Source organism: Onychomys torridus, chromosome 20, assembly GCF_903995425.1.
Source record: "Onychomys torridus chromosome 20, mOncTor1.1, whole genome shotgun sequence".
Classification (NCBI taxonomy): Eukaryota; Metazoa; Chordata; class Mammalia; order Rodentia; family Cricetidae; genus Onychomys; species Onychomys torridus.
Genome location: NC_050462.1, coordinates 34,896,979 through 34,915,701, shown reverse-complemented (window position 1 = coordinate 34,915,701; position 18,723 = coordinate 34,896,979). Strand labels below are relative to the sequence as shown.

General features: G+C 41.0%; 1 protein-coding gene across 1 annotated transcript in view; it reads right to left on the bottom strand.

Moving 5' to 3' along the window:
- Nucleotides 1–18,723, bottom strand: part of Tspan8 (tetraspanin 8) — a 34,351-nt gene that overhangs the window by 11,118 nt on the left and 4,510 nt on the right. The window contains exons 2-5 of the mRNA XM_036170200.1: nt 12,265–12,327; nt 7,031–7,168; nt 5,154–5,228; nt 4,929–5,036 (exon numbers count right to left, since the gene is read on the bottom strand). Coding sequence (XP_036026093.1) covers nt 4,929–5,036; nt 5,154–5,228; nt 7,031–7,168; nt 12,265–12,327 — 384 coding nt within the window. The remainder of the gene's footprint in view (nt 1–4,928; nt 5,037–5,153; nt 5,229–7,030; nt 7,169–12,264; nt 12,328–18,723) is intronic.

Here is an 18,723-nt window from a genome sequence, read left to right as displayed (position 1 = left end):
AGAGGAAAAAGAAAACTATTTTTAATTGAAAAGAAAAACAAACTCACAAAAAAATAGGAAAGAAACTTTCGTTCAATGGTTGTAGTTGGGTGGCCGTACTATTCATATTTAAAGCCTATCCTGCCAAAGTTTCAGTTGCTGACAGTGGGACTTAACTATCAGATTTGTTGCAAAGACAAAAATGAGAAAATCTGCATGAAGTGATAGGCCCAGTGCTCAACATATAGAAACTGCTTTTTAAAATACATTAACTTCTATAATTTTGTTTTCACTGTCTGTTATTGCTTCTGCTATGCTCTCAAGTGAATATGATCACTCTAATATCATTATCAACAATTTAGATAAAGACTGGGAAAGTAAGTGTCAGACACTATAGAACAGTGGAGTTGCAAAGAAGGCCCAAATAATGAGTTTAAACTAACAAGTTCAAATGAGACAAATGTAAGGTCTTGGGCTTTGGTTCAAACACGTAACTCGATGTTCTTATGACAAAGAGCTGAAATTTTAGTTAGTTCCAAGCTCAAAATTAGCAAGGAGGACTTTCCTCAAACAACCTCCTTCATGTTCCTATGACAGAAACAACTAATCGCTTCCTCTTTTTGGTTATGTAATTTTGATTAACATTAGTCAGTGTGAACTGGCTGTATAAAATAGAATATATATATATATATATCAGATCACCCACATCTGAGATAACACGCCTGATGATTCTTACAGTCACAGAAACATAAGGGAGAATAGGGGAGACACAAAGGCTAACGCTTGTCATGATATCTACTCTCTGAACCTGCGGTAGAGCCAAGGAAAAGCATTGTCAGAACAAATTGTAAGTTGACAGTCAGATGTAAAAGACCAGCGTTGATGACATGTCACCCTTATAGAAATACTTCTTAAGAATCCTGGAGGGACATGTTCCATCTTATGGTAACAGGGAACTTGTATGGGAATTCCTTGAAATCCACAGAAAGCCATGCAACAATTTCTGTCCATAGGTGGTGTGTTTACAGATGAAGCAGGTTCAGAAAAGGACCCTTTCCCCCAGAGAAATGTAATTAAAACAAAGAAAGCTAGATGGATGAACAGATAAATCAGCTTCAGGGTAAAGCAATATGGCTCTGAGAATACATAGAGTTTTAGGCATAGGATTTCTGTACAAGGAGAGAGCATTTCAAACAGACAACACATAGCACATTTCGTAAGCCACAGTTGGTACAGAGGCCTTACATTCCTCGAAATGGGCAGGACATGTGGCTCTACACCTGTCCCAGAATCCCACTGGATCTCTATGATCTTTTGTTCCAGGCACTTTACTAGAGAGGACCAAGATTGCTCTGGATGCCCCATGGATGGCCTGAGGCTCCCCAAATTCTTCCTGCTGTCAACTTGAATTAATCTGGGCTCTAGAAGGGAAATCATGTAGGAGGGATGTGTGCAAGCCAAGGATATGGCCACTGGAAGTTAGAAAAACCAGCACCGCACACAGGAATTTAAAGTGGAAGCTGGCTCATAGTAGAGTTCTGTTCTTGAAAATAATGTCGTAAGCAGAGTTTCTGTAAGCTGGAGTCTGTCCAAACAGGAACTGGTAAATGATCAGGGCAAACAATGCCGTCTGACAAATGGTTTAGGAAATCAAGGATGCTTCGGCTTGAAAAGCAAATTTTGGGAATCAAACAACAGCTGTTTTCAAGGAAAGAGCCACTGTGTTTACAGACATCCATGGACTTCTTTTTCCTATGAGATTCAGAAATAATTAAGACTAAATGACATGAATTCCAGGGAGATAGTTGTTTTGTTTTTCAAATTAAGGAAGAACACACTGATTATCAGACTAGTATAGAAGTGAGATAAGCAAAAATGGGTAGACTTTCAGCTCAATATTTAAAAGGTAGATGGTAAATGTGAAATACTTCAATTGATGAAAAACCAGGATGGATAACCTATACAATCCAGCCCTCCTACAACCATCTAAGAATTTCTATGCCAAACCACACCTGCAGTGAACACTGCATGTAGATGTTATAATGAGATTTCTAAAAACTAAAGGTATGGCTAGGAAGCCTTTGACAAAAGAAAAATTCATCATGCATTACAGCACATGTATTCACAAAGGGAAGAAAAGCAGGAAGTGCACTCCAAGGATGTGGGATGATATAAGGACAGGAAGGAGTTTCTCAAGAGGCCTTGACCACACAAACCTGGTCTGACCCAACTTCCTCCGGAAGTAATACTCAGTAAAGACTGGGAAGGCGTCAGATAGTTGAATAGTTTTAATGCCTCCATTTGATTTTACCTTAAAAGAGAGGGAGGGAGAGGGGGAAGAGAAGGGAGAGGGAGGGAGGGGAGGAGAGAGAGAGAGAGAGAGAGAGAGAGAGAGAGAGAGAGAGAGAGAGAGAGAGAGCTAGTAGTAGCCTAAATAAAAAATTCGGTCCTGGAATGTGTTTTTGTGTTCCTCCAAGTTGTCATAAATGAAAGTGAGTTTACCTCAGCTGTTATTATTTTATGCCTTCTTGCCTTGTTTTCTCACAAACATTCAAAATCCTCACGAGTCCATTTTGGACTGTGTTCTGACATTGTGCCAGGAGTAAATATCTCTAGAAGATGGACAAATAGATAACATACAATGCATAAACATATGACAGACAGATTGATGAATAAATGATAGCTGTACAAGAATCTGTATGTATTTGTGTATGTGTATATTTTTTGTTTCTTTATCCAATCGACACTGAATAATTTTATGTAGACAGTGTCCAGTAATATTTTAATTATATTTTAGTTCTTTTAGTATTATTGTTTGTTTCCCAGTAGATGCTCTAGAATTATAATCAGCTTTTTAACTTGTAATAAGTTAGTTCATATGTTCAATGTTTTTTGTATATAAAAAAATGGACTTCTAAAAAAAAAATAGCTCCTGTAGATCTGGACTCATATTCCAACTCCTTTACTAGTTATTTGTCAGCCCCGTCTCACCAAGGTGTGCATCAGCATGATGTCACCATCTGCTTTGGTTCATGCTCTGGAATCTTGGGTAGCAGAGAACGTTTACGAGGTGGGAATTGGGCAAAAGGAATCACTCTCTTGAACGGATCGCTGCTGGCTGAAGAGAGTGGGTTGGATCACAGGACCGAGTTAGTTCCTAAGAGAGCGGGTTACCATGAGAGAGGGGAACAAGAGATTTTAAGGCAGGGTAGGGAGAATGACAGGAGACCATGACTTACTGGAAAGGGTCCACTAGGGCCAGAAGGGTACAAGTGGTGGGAGTGGGCAAGAGGAGGAGGGAGAAGGGTGCAGGAGGGGAGGCCAGCATGACCAAGTGTGTCTAAGGACGACACAGGGAAAGCCACTGGTGATACTTTGTAACCCTGTACGCTGGTTAGAAAGCAAATCTTTCAAAGAAATGTAAAAACTCTGAACACTCAGAACTACATGAGCAAAATCAACAATAAGAGAGCAGGCCTTCCTCCTTTCTAGACTCTTGCTTCTTGTCTCTGAGTAGTCTCCTCTGTATTTATTCTCACCATGGTGATGTTCTCCTCCATGAGGACCTCACAGAACTGAGCAGATGATGCCATGCTCCTCAACTTCCAGAACTGTGAGCAAAATAACTCTCTTTTCTGCCAGGGGTGGTGGTGCACGCCTTTAATCCCAGCACTTGGGTGACTAAGAGGCAGGCTGATCTCTGTGAGTTCGAAGCCAGCCTCATCTCCATCGTGAGTTCCAGGATAGCCAGGGCTACATAGTGAGAACCTATCTAAAAATAACAATCAGGCAAATAAACAAGCAAACCCCCAATAAACAAGTAAATATCTTTTATGTATAAAATACTTAGTCTCAGGCATTTAGGCATAGCATCACAATAAGTCACTGGTTCATAAGGTCGTAGGGAGCAGGAAGAGGTGTTTTAAGTGGAGAGAGGAAAAAGAAGAAGGTAGACTCCTCAGCACACTACTCTTTCCGATTGTAAATATTAGAATAATTACTGCCTTGTCCCATAAAAGCTTAATTTGTTGTAGACCTATCTTCTTAATCTATCCCCTAAATGGCTTCAAATCCTAAGGGATTGGAAACTGTTACAAGCACTTTTTTCTTATTACATTGTGAAATAATAATCAGTCAAAATCTGAAAAATGGACAGTTTGCCTTCACAGCATAAACATACCAATTTAAAACATTAAAGAGTGGACAGAAGAGATGGCTCCTTTGTTAAAAGCCCTGACTGCTGTCCCAGAGGCCCTGGGTTTGATTCCCAGCAACCACAGGGCAGCTCATCACCACCCATAACTCTAGCCCCAGGGGATCCAATGCCCTCTTCTGGCCTCTGCTGGCTCCAGATGTGCATGTGGTGAGCAGACATACATGCAGCAAAACACCACATACATATTTTTAAAAAACGATAATAATGACTTTTTAAGTTCCAAACCCTGGAACAAATGGCTGGAGTACTTATGTAACATATCTAAACAGAACCGCCAGGTTCTCCCAGCATCCCTCAGTCCCTACTTGTTACAGGGTAAGGCTGAAGTATCCCTCCCACCCTCTGCCCTGAACTCTCCAGCCCAGGGACTGGGCTGCCCTTCCCCCAGAGGCTCTTCCCTATATAATCCAGACATTTTGGTCACCCACCCCTTTGTACCTTTGCTCTCTTTGCTGCTACACCTGGTTCCCCTCTCTCTCCTCTTCCTTCCCCTCCCCCTCTCCCCACACGCCCCATCTCAGCCTGGTCCTGTCCACTCCGGACATCCCGGATGCCCCTGCCTCTGCCTACACTCTTTTATCCACGCTAAACTTTCTCCTCCACCATACCTAGGGGTGGTCATGTCCTTTCCTATCCTTTTTATTTCTTCTTTTCCTGCACTTTTTTAAATTTTAAAGTTAAACGTTGAGGAAATTATATTCAAATTTCCACGTGGCCAAGACGTTCTCATCACCTCTTCCTGAAGCGCGATCATGGCCTGCTGGAATTCTTTCGCCTCAGGAGTCGTTTCAGACAAGAGTTTTGCATTTTCATAGAGGGTTTCATTCAGAAGTCGGCTAGACTGAAAATTGAAAATAAATATATATATTTATGCATTGTTAAATTATTCATGCCAGCGTGTAGAATTCCAACATTCTAGGCCTTTCCAAGAACTGTCAGATGTCATGGGTGAACATACCTCAGATTTGAACGCAGCTCCCAGGATTCCTGCTGCAAGTTGCAAGAGCAGAATCAGGAGCAAGCCAATGAAGAACTGAAAGACCAGACAGAGGTGTGTTATTCTCAGAGTAGCCAGTAACTACCAACAGCACTCCAGTGTCACGGGACCCCTGGCAACCAGAACGATCAGCCTCCGTCTCCCATTATGACACCATTATGTTGAAGCTGTAAATTTACTCTATGACTACCAAGAAACATCTGCTAAAAAAAAGGGGGGGCAGTGGTGGCACTCTGGAGGCAGAGGCAGGCGGATCTCTGTGAGTTCAAGGCCAGCCTGATCTACAAAGCGAGATCCAGGAAAGGCACAAAGCTACACAGAGAAACCCTGTCTCAAAAAAAAAAAGGGGGGGGGGGAGATCCAGGAAAGTGGTTGTAATTAAATCTCATTGGAAAGACTACAGTCGCTTCTCTCACCCTAAAGAAAGGTAGATTTGAAAGCTTAGAGGAGCTAAGTATTGTTTCCCTATTCCTGTTTAAGTCAAGGTGAACATACACAAGCTTAAAACTGGTTTCAAAACGGTATCTTCACTGTGGGAATCACATGGCATCGTGTGTTCCCTGTGTAAATCCTGAACTCTGCCTGGAGGATGGAGTCCACATTCCAGTCTTTTTAAAACAAATTCCTCAAGTAATTAAATTCCCCAAATGGTAAAAGAGGCCTTATTTCTCGAACAGCTCTCACGGAAGATGTTACTGGAGTCCTGTTAAATGTGTCTCTGTCTTCTCTCTCTCTTTTTTCAGAGCTGAGGACTGAACCCAGGGCCTTGCGCTTTCTAGGCAAGCGCTCTACCACTGAGCTGAACCCCCAACCCCGCTGTCTGCTCTCTTAGCAAACAGCTAAGCATCCTAATTGCTCTCTGATACGCAAACTGCTTCTTTATAGACACAAGTTTAGGTTCATTCTAATTTATACCCCACAAATACTCTATTTTCTAATAGTTTGACAAGATCTGTTCATTACTTTGCAGTCTATAAGTTCAAAAGCGAATGCCTATCCCAGTTCGATCCGCCCTTCTGGAAAATCCTAAACCACAAATCTCATTATCTCCCTTGCAATTTCCTTAGCACACCCTGTACTTGACAGCCCACTCAAATACATCTCCTATCATTACTGGAAATAGCCCTCTCCAGCCACACCCAAGACACTCCCGTTCCCCACCCAGAGCAGCCCTGGAATTTCAGGCTCTCTTCCGGGTGACTACAGCCCACAATATACACTTAACTACGCAAACAGATTATTCACTTCCACCTCTGGCTCAAAAGCTCCCTCCCCCAACTTCACCCCTCTCCTCTGCGACCATTTTCACTGTAGTATAATCTCACTTCTTTTTTTTTTTTTTTGTTATTGTTGTTTTGTTTTGTTTTTCGAGACAGAGTTTCTCTGTGTAGTTTTGGTGCCTGTCCTGGACTAGCTCTGTAGACCAGGCTGGCCTCGAACTCACAGAGATCCGCCCGGCTCTACCTCCCAAGTGTTAAGATCAAAGGCGGGCGCCACCACCGCCCAGCATATTCTCACTTATTCTTCTTCCCCTGTGGGTCCTTTCCATTTAACGCAGTGACTGACGCACAGAAACACGGTCACGTGGCTTGAATGAAGGCTGGGCTGAGAGAAGAAGGCATGACTGATTAAAATGTATCTTCCTTTAGACTCTAAAAGTAACCTCAAATTTAAGCCGAGGTAATCCAAAACCTAAAGTCCTAGTACCTTCCATATTTAAATCCTCTGAAATAAATGAGGCTTTCCTCGAGCTTGCCAAGCCTTTGGACCGATCGATCACAGGGACGGATAACCCTTGGGGTCTGGAGGGTGCGTGTTGGGATCGGTCTGGAACCTACCAAGAGAAGCATGCAGCGGCTTTCTTTCACGGCACCACAGCAGCCCAGGAAGCCCAGAACCATGATGATGGCCCCCACCGCGATCAAGATATTCACAGCAACGTAGGGGTCCGTGCCAGAGTCTCTAGCAGAGATGATCTGCAAACAGAGGAAATTGGTGGTATGAATTCCTTGTCTGGACGTTTCTTTTTCTCGTTCTCCAAATATCCCTTGAGTACCCACTCAGTGCCAGGCCCTGTTCTGAGACCCTGAGAAGCTTTCGTGGTCTGAGCTAGTGAAGGTCTCCGCCCTGGCAGAGCTCACATTCTCCTAAAATGCTACCCTCCTGAGTTGGGTAATTCTAGGATAATTCTCCTAAAGTAGATGTTGAATGGAGGAACTGTAATGGCCCTTTAAAGTTGTTTCTAAATGTTGAAAAAGAAAAGTGCTTTTAGTCCTTTTGATGGGATCTTTGGTTCACACAGGGTATATCTGATACATAGAGTACCATAACAAAAGGCTTCGTTTTATGATAATCTAATCATTTTTACTTAGAATACAACCAAGTTCTTCAAGTCGCTGCTGGTTATGGCATGAATGTCAGAATCATGTTGAGCTGGAGAAGCCGTACATAAAAGAGCAAATGCTGCAAGATCCATTTACACAGAGATGAAGAACAGGCAAGGCTGTGGTTATAAAAATTAATGCACTTTGCCTTTGTGTAAAATAGATAAGAAGTCAGGAACTGACGGGAAAGGCCCACTGGGAAAGGGTTCTGGGTTAATAAACATGTTCTTGCATCTTGGTAAGAATTCAATAAGTCCATATCAACCCTTATCTTCTCATTCCCTGAAGGATTTAACCCAGAGACTTTAATTTTACCTGATGGTTACATTATGGGATGTTGAGGAAAACACGGTAGGTCTGTTTATGGTGGGTGGGCTACTTATCCAGTATAACTCAGTTCTTCCACATTCAACACAAGTATCCTCTTGTACTTAACTTCATAGCACCCCAAGCCCATATGCTTCTTGTCCCCCTCGATGCATGTTCAGTAGTCAATTATAACTAGAGATGGAGATCTTGTGCCAGTGATCCACCTGCATGCTGCATTCAGCGCCCCCATGCCACCTGGAACCTCGAGGTACTGGGCTGTCTCCATGCAAAGACACTCAGGACTCTGTATTCTCTAATCTCTCAGACCACCAATAGGTCACCTCCTTTACCAAATCAATGCAAACATAACATGCCACTAATGATCCTTCTGTGTTGAAAGCTTTTTAAATCCATTCATAAGCTACAGGAAATATTTATTCAATAGTCACTATGAAGGCATGTACTGAAACTATGAAAGCTTAAACACAAAAATCCATATTCTACTTGGGGTCCCACTCTGCAACAAGTTTGCAACCCCAGTACCGTAAATTAACCCGAGCCTTCGGGCCCATTTGCAGTTTGTAAGGGAAATAGGTCAGGTCTGTGGTTTCTAAAGCCTCCTTTGTCTGTAAAAGTATTTGCTTACACATAATGCTTAGATTTACAAATTTAAAGCCTGCTTATGTCATAAATTTTTTTAAATTTATTTTTGGGGAGAGATTTTTGTTTGTTTATTTGTTTGTTGTTGAGATTGGAGCCAGTCTTCTTGGGAGGGAGAATTAGTTTTCTTTAAGGTTGTAGGTCCTGATAGATGGACCACTATGCTCTGGTGGATGGCCCCATATCTATGAGTATAGGGGCAGCACAAATTGGGCCTGGTGGGTTATTACAGCAATAACAAAAGACATAAATTTTGGAAAGGGTAGATTGGTTGGATCTGGGATCAAGGGGAGGAGTGGGGGATGAATATAATCAAAATACCTTGTATGAATGTATGAAATTCACAAAGAATCGATGAAAATGTATTTTTAAAAGGATTAGAAAATTATTTTATTCTATTCATTTATTTTGGTTTTGTGAGACAGGGTTTCCCTGGAAAGCAGCTCTGGCTGTCTTGGAACTCACGGTGTAGAGCAGGCTGGCCTAGAACTCACAGAGATCAGCCTGCCTCTGCCTCTCAAGTGTTAGGATTAAAGATGTGTGCCATCATTGCCCGGCTGGATTAGGAAATTATTAAAGCCAGAGAAGTCATTGTTGTTAACAAGCAGGCACAAGGTCAGAGACAAAATAGATATGTCAAGAAAGCAGCTTTGAGAAGGCAGGTCTGTCTGGTCACCAGGGCGTGCTGTGACATCTGAACAGGCAGAAGACTCTAGCAAGGTTATTGGAACTCAAGATGGACACAGAGACAATAGATGGACTATCTACACAGGGAGCTTAAGTGGTGCAGCTGACAGTAGTTCAGGACTGTGGTGAGGCCACCCACTGCCAGGGACCAGGTCGAAAGAAAGCTGTGTGCTGACCCACTGCCAGTCACTGTTGCAAGCTCAGACCAACAAATGCCTATTCTTCCTGAAGAATGAACTAGAAATCCGAGCCGGATGTTTGTCCCAGCAGGAACCCAGCAAGCTTTCCAAAGCTGCCCCATATAAACAGAGTCCCTGTGTTTCTTAAAAAAAGGGGAGACATTCCAAAGAGGGGCTGGTGAGTCTGCAAGATGAGCCTGCTGGGATCTTCTTTAGATTAGAAGAGATGTCCTGAACAAGGCTGGTGTCCAGGATTTTGGTCTTGGAAGCTATGGGGTTTATCCTTAAAAATGACCCTTCCAAGGCACATTAGCAGACAGAAATGTCTCCTTCCTGCCTTTCTTGTATGTGTTTGTTCTCATGTTGGCCCTTGTAAAAACCACTGGCTCTATTTTCCCAGGAAGAGAATTCAGCTCTTCACTCAGCCTTGATTCTTCGCCGCTAACTGCAGATAAACACGCACCATCAAGCTAACTCCACGGAAGCCAGCCTGGTTGTCCTGGTACGGACTTTTGTTCTGGGGAGGAGGCCGACGGAACACGGGTCTAAATGTAACTAACAGTGCTGTCAAGCCCCTGCAGTCCATTTCATTCCCAGATGTGGCCTCGGAGTCATATTCTCTCAAGGACAACAGCTCTCTCTTAATGTGTTCAATGTGTGTCATTTCTTAACAGACTAAACACCAAATTTTCTTAACAGAAACACTGGGAAGAAGAAAAAAAAAGAAAAAAACATCAACCAGAAATCAAATAGTAATACAAAATTCAGGCTGTGCACACATCTTCAAAAATCCAAAGTGCCCTCAAAGTGAAGGTTCTTAGTCTTTTTTTCTTTCCTTTTTAAAATTATGAGCCTCAAAGTCAGACAGATTGCATACATCTTCAAAACCCTCTTCCTCCTCTCAAACTCCAGATCCTGGGGTCATTGGGAATTTAGAGCCACATTGATCAGAACAACTGGAATTCTGATGAACTGAGAGGCAAGGCTCCTACCAGTCCCTCCCAGTTTCATCATTTGGTGAAGTATGGAATGAGGAAGTAGCTAACTGCCTCAGAGGTTCTCTGGACTCTCTTGGGACAGAAAGAGTCATAAGCTAGAGAGGGGGAAAAAGGGAAGGAGATGGGGCGTGAATATTTCTGGAAAAACTGTCCGTATTAGAAACGGAAACAAGCCAGCTGCCGGTTTTCTTTCCATGCCTCCTTCCACGAGGCCACGTCCAAAGGCAGTGAGTTGCAATGTGATATATAATAATGCATTTCAATAATTTTAAAGCATCGTCTTCACCTCTGCCTTAATATCATCTTTATAACTTTCGGTAGGAATCAGAATTCTTCTTAAGGGAAGAAAAGCATTGGAGCAAAACCTTTGGAAAGGCCCTAACAACAGGTGTGACCCTGCTGAGAGCTTGCCTTCACAACCAAGGCTGAGCAAACAGCTCTGCAGGAGCTAGGACAGTAAAGCAAGGTGGGGGTGGGAGAGGCTCTTTTAATTGAGAGGGAAGAAGACAGATGCAAATAAGAGAGCCAAGAAATGGAGTTATTTTGGATAAGACTGAAACAACCAACCCACACACTTACCCTTTCTCCCTCCTTACACATTTGTAACACTTTAGCGTGGAAAAGAAAAATAGCATGTGTTGAATCCAAAGCCTGGGGCTGGAATGGTGCCTATAAACTAAACTTCCAAACCTGGGGACATATTGATAAGAGCTTTGTCCCTGGGGTGAAAGTGTGAGGGAATTGGCCTTAACGGAAGCTGAACACCACCTGAGTCACAGGAGTGTGATCGCCTCTGGTTGAAGTAGCTGCCTCCAGTTGTGGTTGTAAGAGGTAAATACTAACTACCCTTGTACTGTGCTGCCCTTGAAATCTAGAATCACTTTCGTCTCCAAGAAAACATTTCATCTTCTTTCATTTTGGACCAACCGCCTTGGGACCAGCTACATCATAATCAGAATGTACTATAGAAGTTGTTCTTGGTAGAGAGGGAAGGCGTTTAGTGCCAACTCTCATCAGCCTTTAGTATAAGGACACAAGATTCTACTTAGACCCCTTCCTACATCTCCTTGTGTTGAAGTCTTTCTAGTTTGAAAATAATGTTACTAGAACTTGGGGTGACACATGTTACCAGGGAAATTGGGTCACCTCTCAAGGTTCTTAGTCTCACTGATAAAAGAATTTAAGAATGGGTTCAGAAGAAAGCTCAAAGATAATTTTATTTGAGCTTCACTGAAAAACCCCAGGGCAGATGAACTATACATCTTGGCAGCTTCCTGGAGGAGGAAGATGCCTAAGAGGAAGAGATGAAGCAAAACTATTTGAGTTGACACGTTCAGCCATGGAGGTCAGACAAACAGTCATATGGCAAAAGCAGACTGGGGATGCCAATGTAATGGGCAGCATGCTGAATTCCTGTTCTCCATTATCAACTACACAGAGTGCTGGAGCTCAGAAGGAAAAACACATGATCTCATTAAGGATACAATTACTTCTGTATTTTTAACATGGCTTACGGTAAACCAGCCTTCCCCAGGAGTGGTGCCTTGGCCAAGCGATTGACCAGCCCAACTGCATTGACTAACTCTTACATTTGGGGTCGCTTGCAATGTTAGATTTCTTTCCCTTCACAAACATAGATGCTTCTGTAACAATAACACACCCCTCCCTGCTCTCCAGAAGGACTGTTCCATGCAAGGCACATAACAAGCCATTTTGATGGCTTAAATTGTAAACCCATAAAACATGACACATGGTAAGTGAGGCATTGAAGAAAAATGGTACAGAACATTTCCTACTTGTCATTATTATTGTTGTTGCTTTTCATGAAGGAGACAGAGTTGCTTTGTGTATTTACCTCTTTGCCATCCTTGCTTACTCTCACCCATATCGATAATGCCAGGATCAACATACCACATATCTGCAGAAACAGGGCGGAAAAATGTTAGAGTACAAAGATAAAATGAAATGCTAATTCCATAAACACCATTTATCTGGCTCTAACAGTTTATCAATAATCAGACCATTACAGTCTGAAGTGTTCTATAAGACTGATAAAAATATCAGTCCATTCTTATTGTTAAGACAAGAATCCACCTCTGCTGGATAGAAAAAGACATTTCACATGATTTAATTCCAATCACGTGGATTTTTCCCTCTATGGTTTAAAGATAAGATACCCCTAAAATACTCCTGGATTTGACTTTTGAACTCTATTTTGGAGCAAGAAAGAAAGGCATAACTCACTAATTATCAAATATGCATTCAGGATTCCTGAGGAAGATTGAAGTTTGCAAAGATAAACAATAGTAGAGCATTTGATGAAATTTGAAATTTAGCAATGATAGTATATATTAATATTTTTAAACTCGAATGAACTTTTTCTAAAAAAAAATTCTTTTAGGTAGTAAGGCTTACCCAGAGAAAAGAAACAATGGTGAACAGTATTTAAAGTCTTAAATTCCTTTAATGACTTTACCAGATTATTTAATTTGGACCATGGCCAACACATAAAACGTGAAACACATTTTACCTTAGTGTAAGGAAAATTCTTGTCTCTCAAGGTTAAAAAAGAAAGAGATATACATAGAGGCTTCAAAAAAATCGAAGATGTATTATTAGATATGTTGAGAGCAGCCCTGGTGACACACCAGACATAGTAGGCCGTGGAGGACTTTCTAGATGTTTCTGACCTCTCCAAACATTAAAAAAGAAATGTTTGGGTTCTCCAAAACCCATTGACCTTGGAGTGCCCTTGCTTTCATGCATGCATGGTTGAACCCCATGCTGGTAACCTTCAGCAGAACTTTCAGAGCTTTCTCATTAAGCTTCCAGTAGAAGGAAGGTCAAGGGGATTGTTAAAGGAACAGGCAGTGCACTGAGCAGCTGAGGAGACATGGAATCTCTGCTTCCCCAAAGACCTCAAAAGCCATCTAAATCCAAATTGTTTGTTAAAAGTAACTGAATCCTGGTAGATTACAGTCACAAGGTTGAAATCCAGGCCAACTCCTAACCAATCTGCCCTTCTTACATGCTTTAACTCCTATAAAAATCGCCCCAATTATTCTAATGTAATTTTTTTTAAAGCAGAATTATTTGTTAAGTAGACAATGACTTATACAGTTGACTATCTTGTATGTAGGCATATATAGACACTATATAACATAAACTAATAAAGGTTTAGAGTTGCAAGCCTCATTACCCCTCTTCCCCTCTTCCCAACAAAGCTAATATTTACAAATGAAGATAAGAACCCTTGTTAGCAGGTGCTAGATAGCAAGTCAGAGAGGAAGAATTAGCATCAAATAATAACTAAAGAGACCTCCTGGTGGTGATTTTATAATAATTGCATTTTTCCTTGTTTCTTAATTGATTTCCTTCCTGATACTTTGTCTTTTTCTTCTCCCTTTACAAGCACATTTATACTGATCCTCATTTTTAAATGTATTCTTTGAGAATTTCATGCAGTATATTTTTATCATATTCTTTTCCACTCCTTGACTCCCATGCCATCCTGCCTCCCTTCCTAACCCATTTCATGTTCTTTCTTTCTTTTAAAAACAAGAAAAGAAAAGAAAAATCCACTAAAAAGCATGGAGTCTGATTTGTGTTGGCCGACTGCCCATGAGCATGGTTGATATTCCCGGTATCACTCTATTAAAGAAAACTGAGTTTCCTCCTTCCCCTTGCTATCATTTGGGAACAGCTTCTTGGCAGAGCTGGGAGTCTGTGCCCACTTCTCCTGTGTGCTGGGATTTTTGTCTCTCTTGAGCATGTCTTATGCATGCTTTCAATGTCTCCGTGAATTCAAGTATGTATCTGCCTTTTTGTGTCTGTTTACTTAAAATCACCCATCACCTCTGACTCTTACAATCTTTGGGATCCCTGAGCCTAGAGTGTAGTGGATAGCCATCCCAGCATTGGCCGGGAAGTTCCAACCCCCATTGAGGCTTCGGTAATGGTCGCGCCCACAAGGCAGGGCAGAGAAGGAAACGGAAGATGGAAGATTGGAAGGGGAGGTGCGCGCTGGTTCCGGGACCAGGGACGCTGGAGGGAGATGGAGCAGAGTTCTCCAGAGAACACCGCCGGACTGCACTATACCTTTGCCAGACCCTGCAACCTACCCCTTCATTGTAAGTTACCCCACAAAATAAACCTCCCTTTTAACTACGTGGAGTGGCCTAAATAATTTCACCAATACTAGAGGGGAGAGATGTGGCAAAAACAAACCAAACAAACAAACAAACAAAAGCATTCTACTCAGGGCTGAGTACTCCAAAGTCTTTCACTCTGCATATTGTCCAGTTGTGTGTCTCTGTGCTAATTAACATCTACTGCAAGAAGAAGCTTCTCTGATGAGGGCTGAGGGATGCACTGATCTATGGGTATAGTAATATGTCATTAGGAATCATTTTATTGCTATGATCATTTAGCAGAATAATAGTAATGGGTTTTCCTTTGGAGACCATGACCTATCTAGTCTCAGGTTCTCCACCTCTTTAACAGTATCAGGACCAGATTACATCTCATGAAATCCAAATGAAAAGTGGTTGATTACTCCTATAACATTCATGCCACTTTTGTGCCAATGGGTATATTTTATAGGCAGGTTGTTATTACAGCTCTGAGGGGTCATAGCTGGAAGAAACTGATGGTTACTTTTCTCCTCCAGTAGCATGTACAGCACTTAACCAGTAGGAATGGAGCTTTCATTTAAGTACCAGCCAGATTTCTCCATGTATAATAACATAAGCCAGTGATTTTTTTAAGCAGTAAGATTGTAGAGGGTAGCAAATAGCAGCAGCAATTGCTTGTAATGTTCGGGGGGAGTCTATGGAAACCTTTTCGCCAACAACTCAAAAAGATATAACCCATTCTTGGTACTGGGAGTTTTATTTGGTAGCATATATTACCTAGTTGGCATATTGTCTCTCTCAATGTATGGTAACTCTATTTAAATTCCATTTATTTATGTGTAGACTTTAGAAGCTTCTACAGTAGTAAGTTTTCATACGGCTTTTCAAAAGGCCCTTAGTGCTACTTATCCCTTTCCATATTGCCTGGTGTACTCTGATCTTCGATTTCCTACACCCTTATGTTGATCATCTTAATCTGATCTTTAACTTTAACTAAAAGTAACATTAACTATCCTAGTAACTAGTGTTTATTCGGAAGTTATTATACTATCAAAGAGAAAGCTTTAAGACAAGTATGAAATGCTGAGAGCTGGGGAAATAGTCTTCCCCAGGGAAGAGCACACCAATTGGTTTTCCAATACCAAATGGTAAGCCCTGAAAGCTTATACATTCAACACCTACAGGTAATATATTTACATATGTCTACAACAATAGTTAATGGAAAAAGAGGTCATAAATTTGAAAAAGACCACAAAAGGGTATATGGCAGGGTTTGGAGGAGGGAAATGGAAGAGGAAAATGATGTAACTATATTATGATCTCAAAAAGTAAGGTAATAATAATAATAACTCTTACAGTAAGAATGTGATAGTCTTTAAACCTTTATCTCCTTTTTGCATTATTATTTACTTCAAAGTACTTAGAAATTAAACTATACATGTATATCTTATCAACTATATTTGACTCACAAATGACGTTAGGTTTCTCAGCAACTGAATATTATCTGTAACACCAACATTGAAAAGGAGTACTCAGTTATCTCAGAAGTCAAGAATATTTTGCCTAATTTCAGCCTTCATTATTAGACAAAATCCTTTTGCACATATAGAAATTAGCTAAATGCTCATGTCCATGCCCATCACTATCCCTCTCTTTTTTTTTTTTGTATTTTAGTTTTAAAATAAAAATATACTATTTAAAACACATCTTTCTCATCTCATTGGAGAAACTCAAATGTAAGGATTGCAAACTTAACATAGTTAGAACCTTCATTAATGCTAAAGCTAGTCTTAAAAGTCAATGCATCGTCTACCAAGTTGATTAAATAAATACAAAGCAGTTTCACTACCATTGCTTTAAGATGGACCATCATAGTGAGTGCATAGTGTCTTCCCCATCCCTCGTCTTTGGCTCTAAGGGTCTGTGATGTTGTTAAGATATGTCCAGTTCAAGATTTGTCCTGACCACTGGTAGGCCAGGACACAGGGAATCTTCCAAATACAATGTAGGACTCTTATCACCTTCTCTAGCACCATGTCTGCCTACATACTGCCATGTTCCCCTAACCCCCGTGATAATGGACTAAACCTCTGAAAGCCACCTAATTAAATGTTTTCCTTTATAAGAAAAAAAAAAGATACTTTTCATTGTAAGACTGTGAAATGAAAGGCATTAATCCGTTGGCCCGAGGCCTGGCATCAATAGGTACTATAGAACTAACTGGCCCATCTTTATTGTGGTTTCACTTTCAGGAAAGCAACTGTGGTTTTTACTCAGTTCTTACTTGATGTCTTTGAATTTTACAATTAGGATGTGGTTGGTCAGAATCAGTATTCTGAGAATGTAGGCACTTTTGGTATTTGCATATGGGCAAGCAACAGGTCTGGTTAGCATCTCCCTAGACTCTTACACAAAACCCTGTTTCAATGATATATTTGGAAATAGGACTTTTAGGAGATAATTAAGGTTAAATGAACTCATTGAGGTATAATCCTAATCCAGTAAGATTATGAACCTTAAAAGAGAGATCTGTCTCTCTCCATTAATTTAACCTCTGGGAAGGACCATGTGAGAACATAGTAAGAAGGCAGGAGAAGAACCCTCACCAAACACTCAAATGGCCATCACCTCAATCTTAGCCTTCCCAGCTTTCAGAACTGTAAGAAACAAATTTCTGTTGTTTCATCTACCAATCCATAGTAATGTCTTATGGGAGGCCCAAGCCGACTAAGACAGAAAATATGCTGAAATCAACACAATGTCAGGAAGAGGATGGGAAGACTTTCTGAACTAACTTCTGATTTGAAATCTGCAGGATTTGACGGGAATTCATGGGGGTTCCTAGAAACCCAAGCTCAGTTTACAACTGCTCGAAATGGTCATGAGTGGAGGAGAGTCTGTGTTAGCCACAGCCACAGGCTCGAAGCCAATTGGGTGGGGATATTTGGGGGCCTCGTCTATGTAGAGTAGAGGCCAGCATCATTGAGGTCTACATACTTCATGCTCACAGACTCCTTGCCTTGTGAGAAAAGAGAAGAGTCAAGTAGAGCTAAAATTATGCTTATGTTTAAAAACCTACTATGCATAAAATATGATTATCATTTGGGGGGCAAGTTCTTATACTAAAAAGCAATATGATCCATCATTGGAATAAAGAAAATCAATTAAACTACTGAATTCCAAGCTTTGCTTATACGTTTTTGCAAAATGTCATAGTTAATCTTTGCAATGAATCTTTCTAGGTAAGAGTGCCACCCTCTTTTTTATGCACACAGAAAGGAGCACCAAACAGCCAATGAACATATGTTAGCACACAAAGCAACATATTTAGGATCTGAATCACAATTGGTGGGGATAAACATTTTTTTCATTTCTTTAACTGTGGTGGAAGAATTCTTGCCTTATCATAAATTCTTTCAGTCTTTGTTCCTCCACTGGTCCAAAATCCAACACGGAAAATTACCCATCACATTATGAAACAGTTTCATATCTTCTTCATTAAAATTCCTATAAAATGCTGATTGAGGGCTGGAGAGATGGCTCAGTGGTTAAGAGCACTGACTGTTCTTCCAGAGGGTCCTGATTTCAATTCCCAGCACCCACATGGTGGCTCACAATCATCTGTAATGAGATTTGATGCCCTCTTCTGGCCTGCAGGCATACATGCAGGCAGAACACTGTATGCATAATAAATAATTTTTTAAAAAAAATGCTGATTGAAATGCCATTTTTTTTTGTAAGCACTTATTGTTCTTTTGAGTCCTTTATGCACATTCACTTATTAAATCATCACAATGATCTAAGGGGTACATAGATCTACAGTCAAAATTTGGGAAGATGGCAAACTGTAAAATACAGAGAAGCTCTTCCCTCCAAGGAAGTACAACTAGTCAAAAAGCAGTGTCTTGTTTGGCCTGAGCTCACTACAACTGGGTTCTTACATCCTCACTGTTGCTGTAGTCCAAGTGAATAGCATTCACTGTAGAATGACAAGCAGCACTCTACTTACAAAGATCATAGATTTCAGCCACAGCGAACTGTTTCTCACAGGGCTTTTCATCAGCCGACAGGATAAACTATAATTGTGTCCTAATATTTGTAATGTACCCTTATCTCAGAGAGATGTCTGCTTTGCCTCCAAGCTCTTAATGAAGCTGAGCACATCCAATGTAGAAAAGACA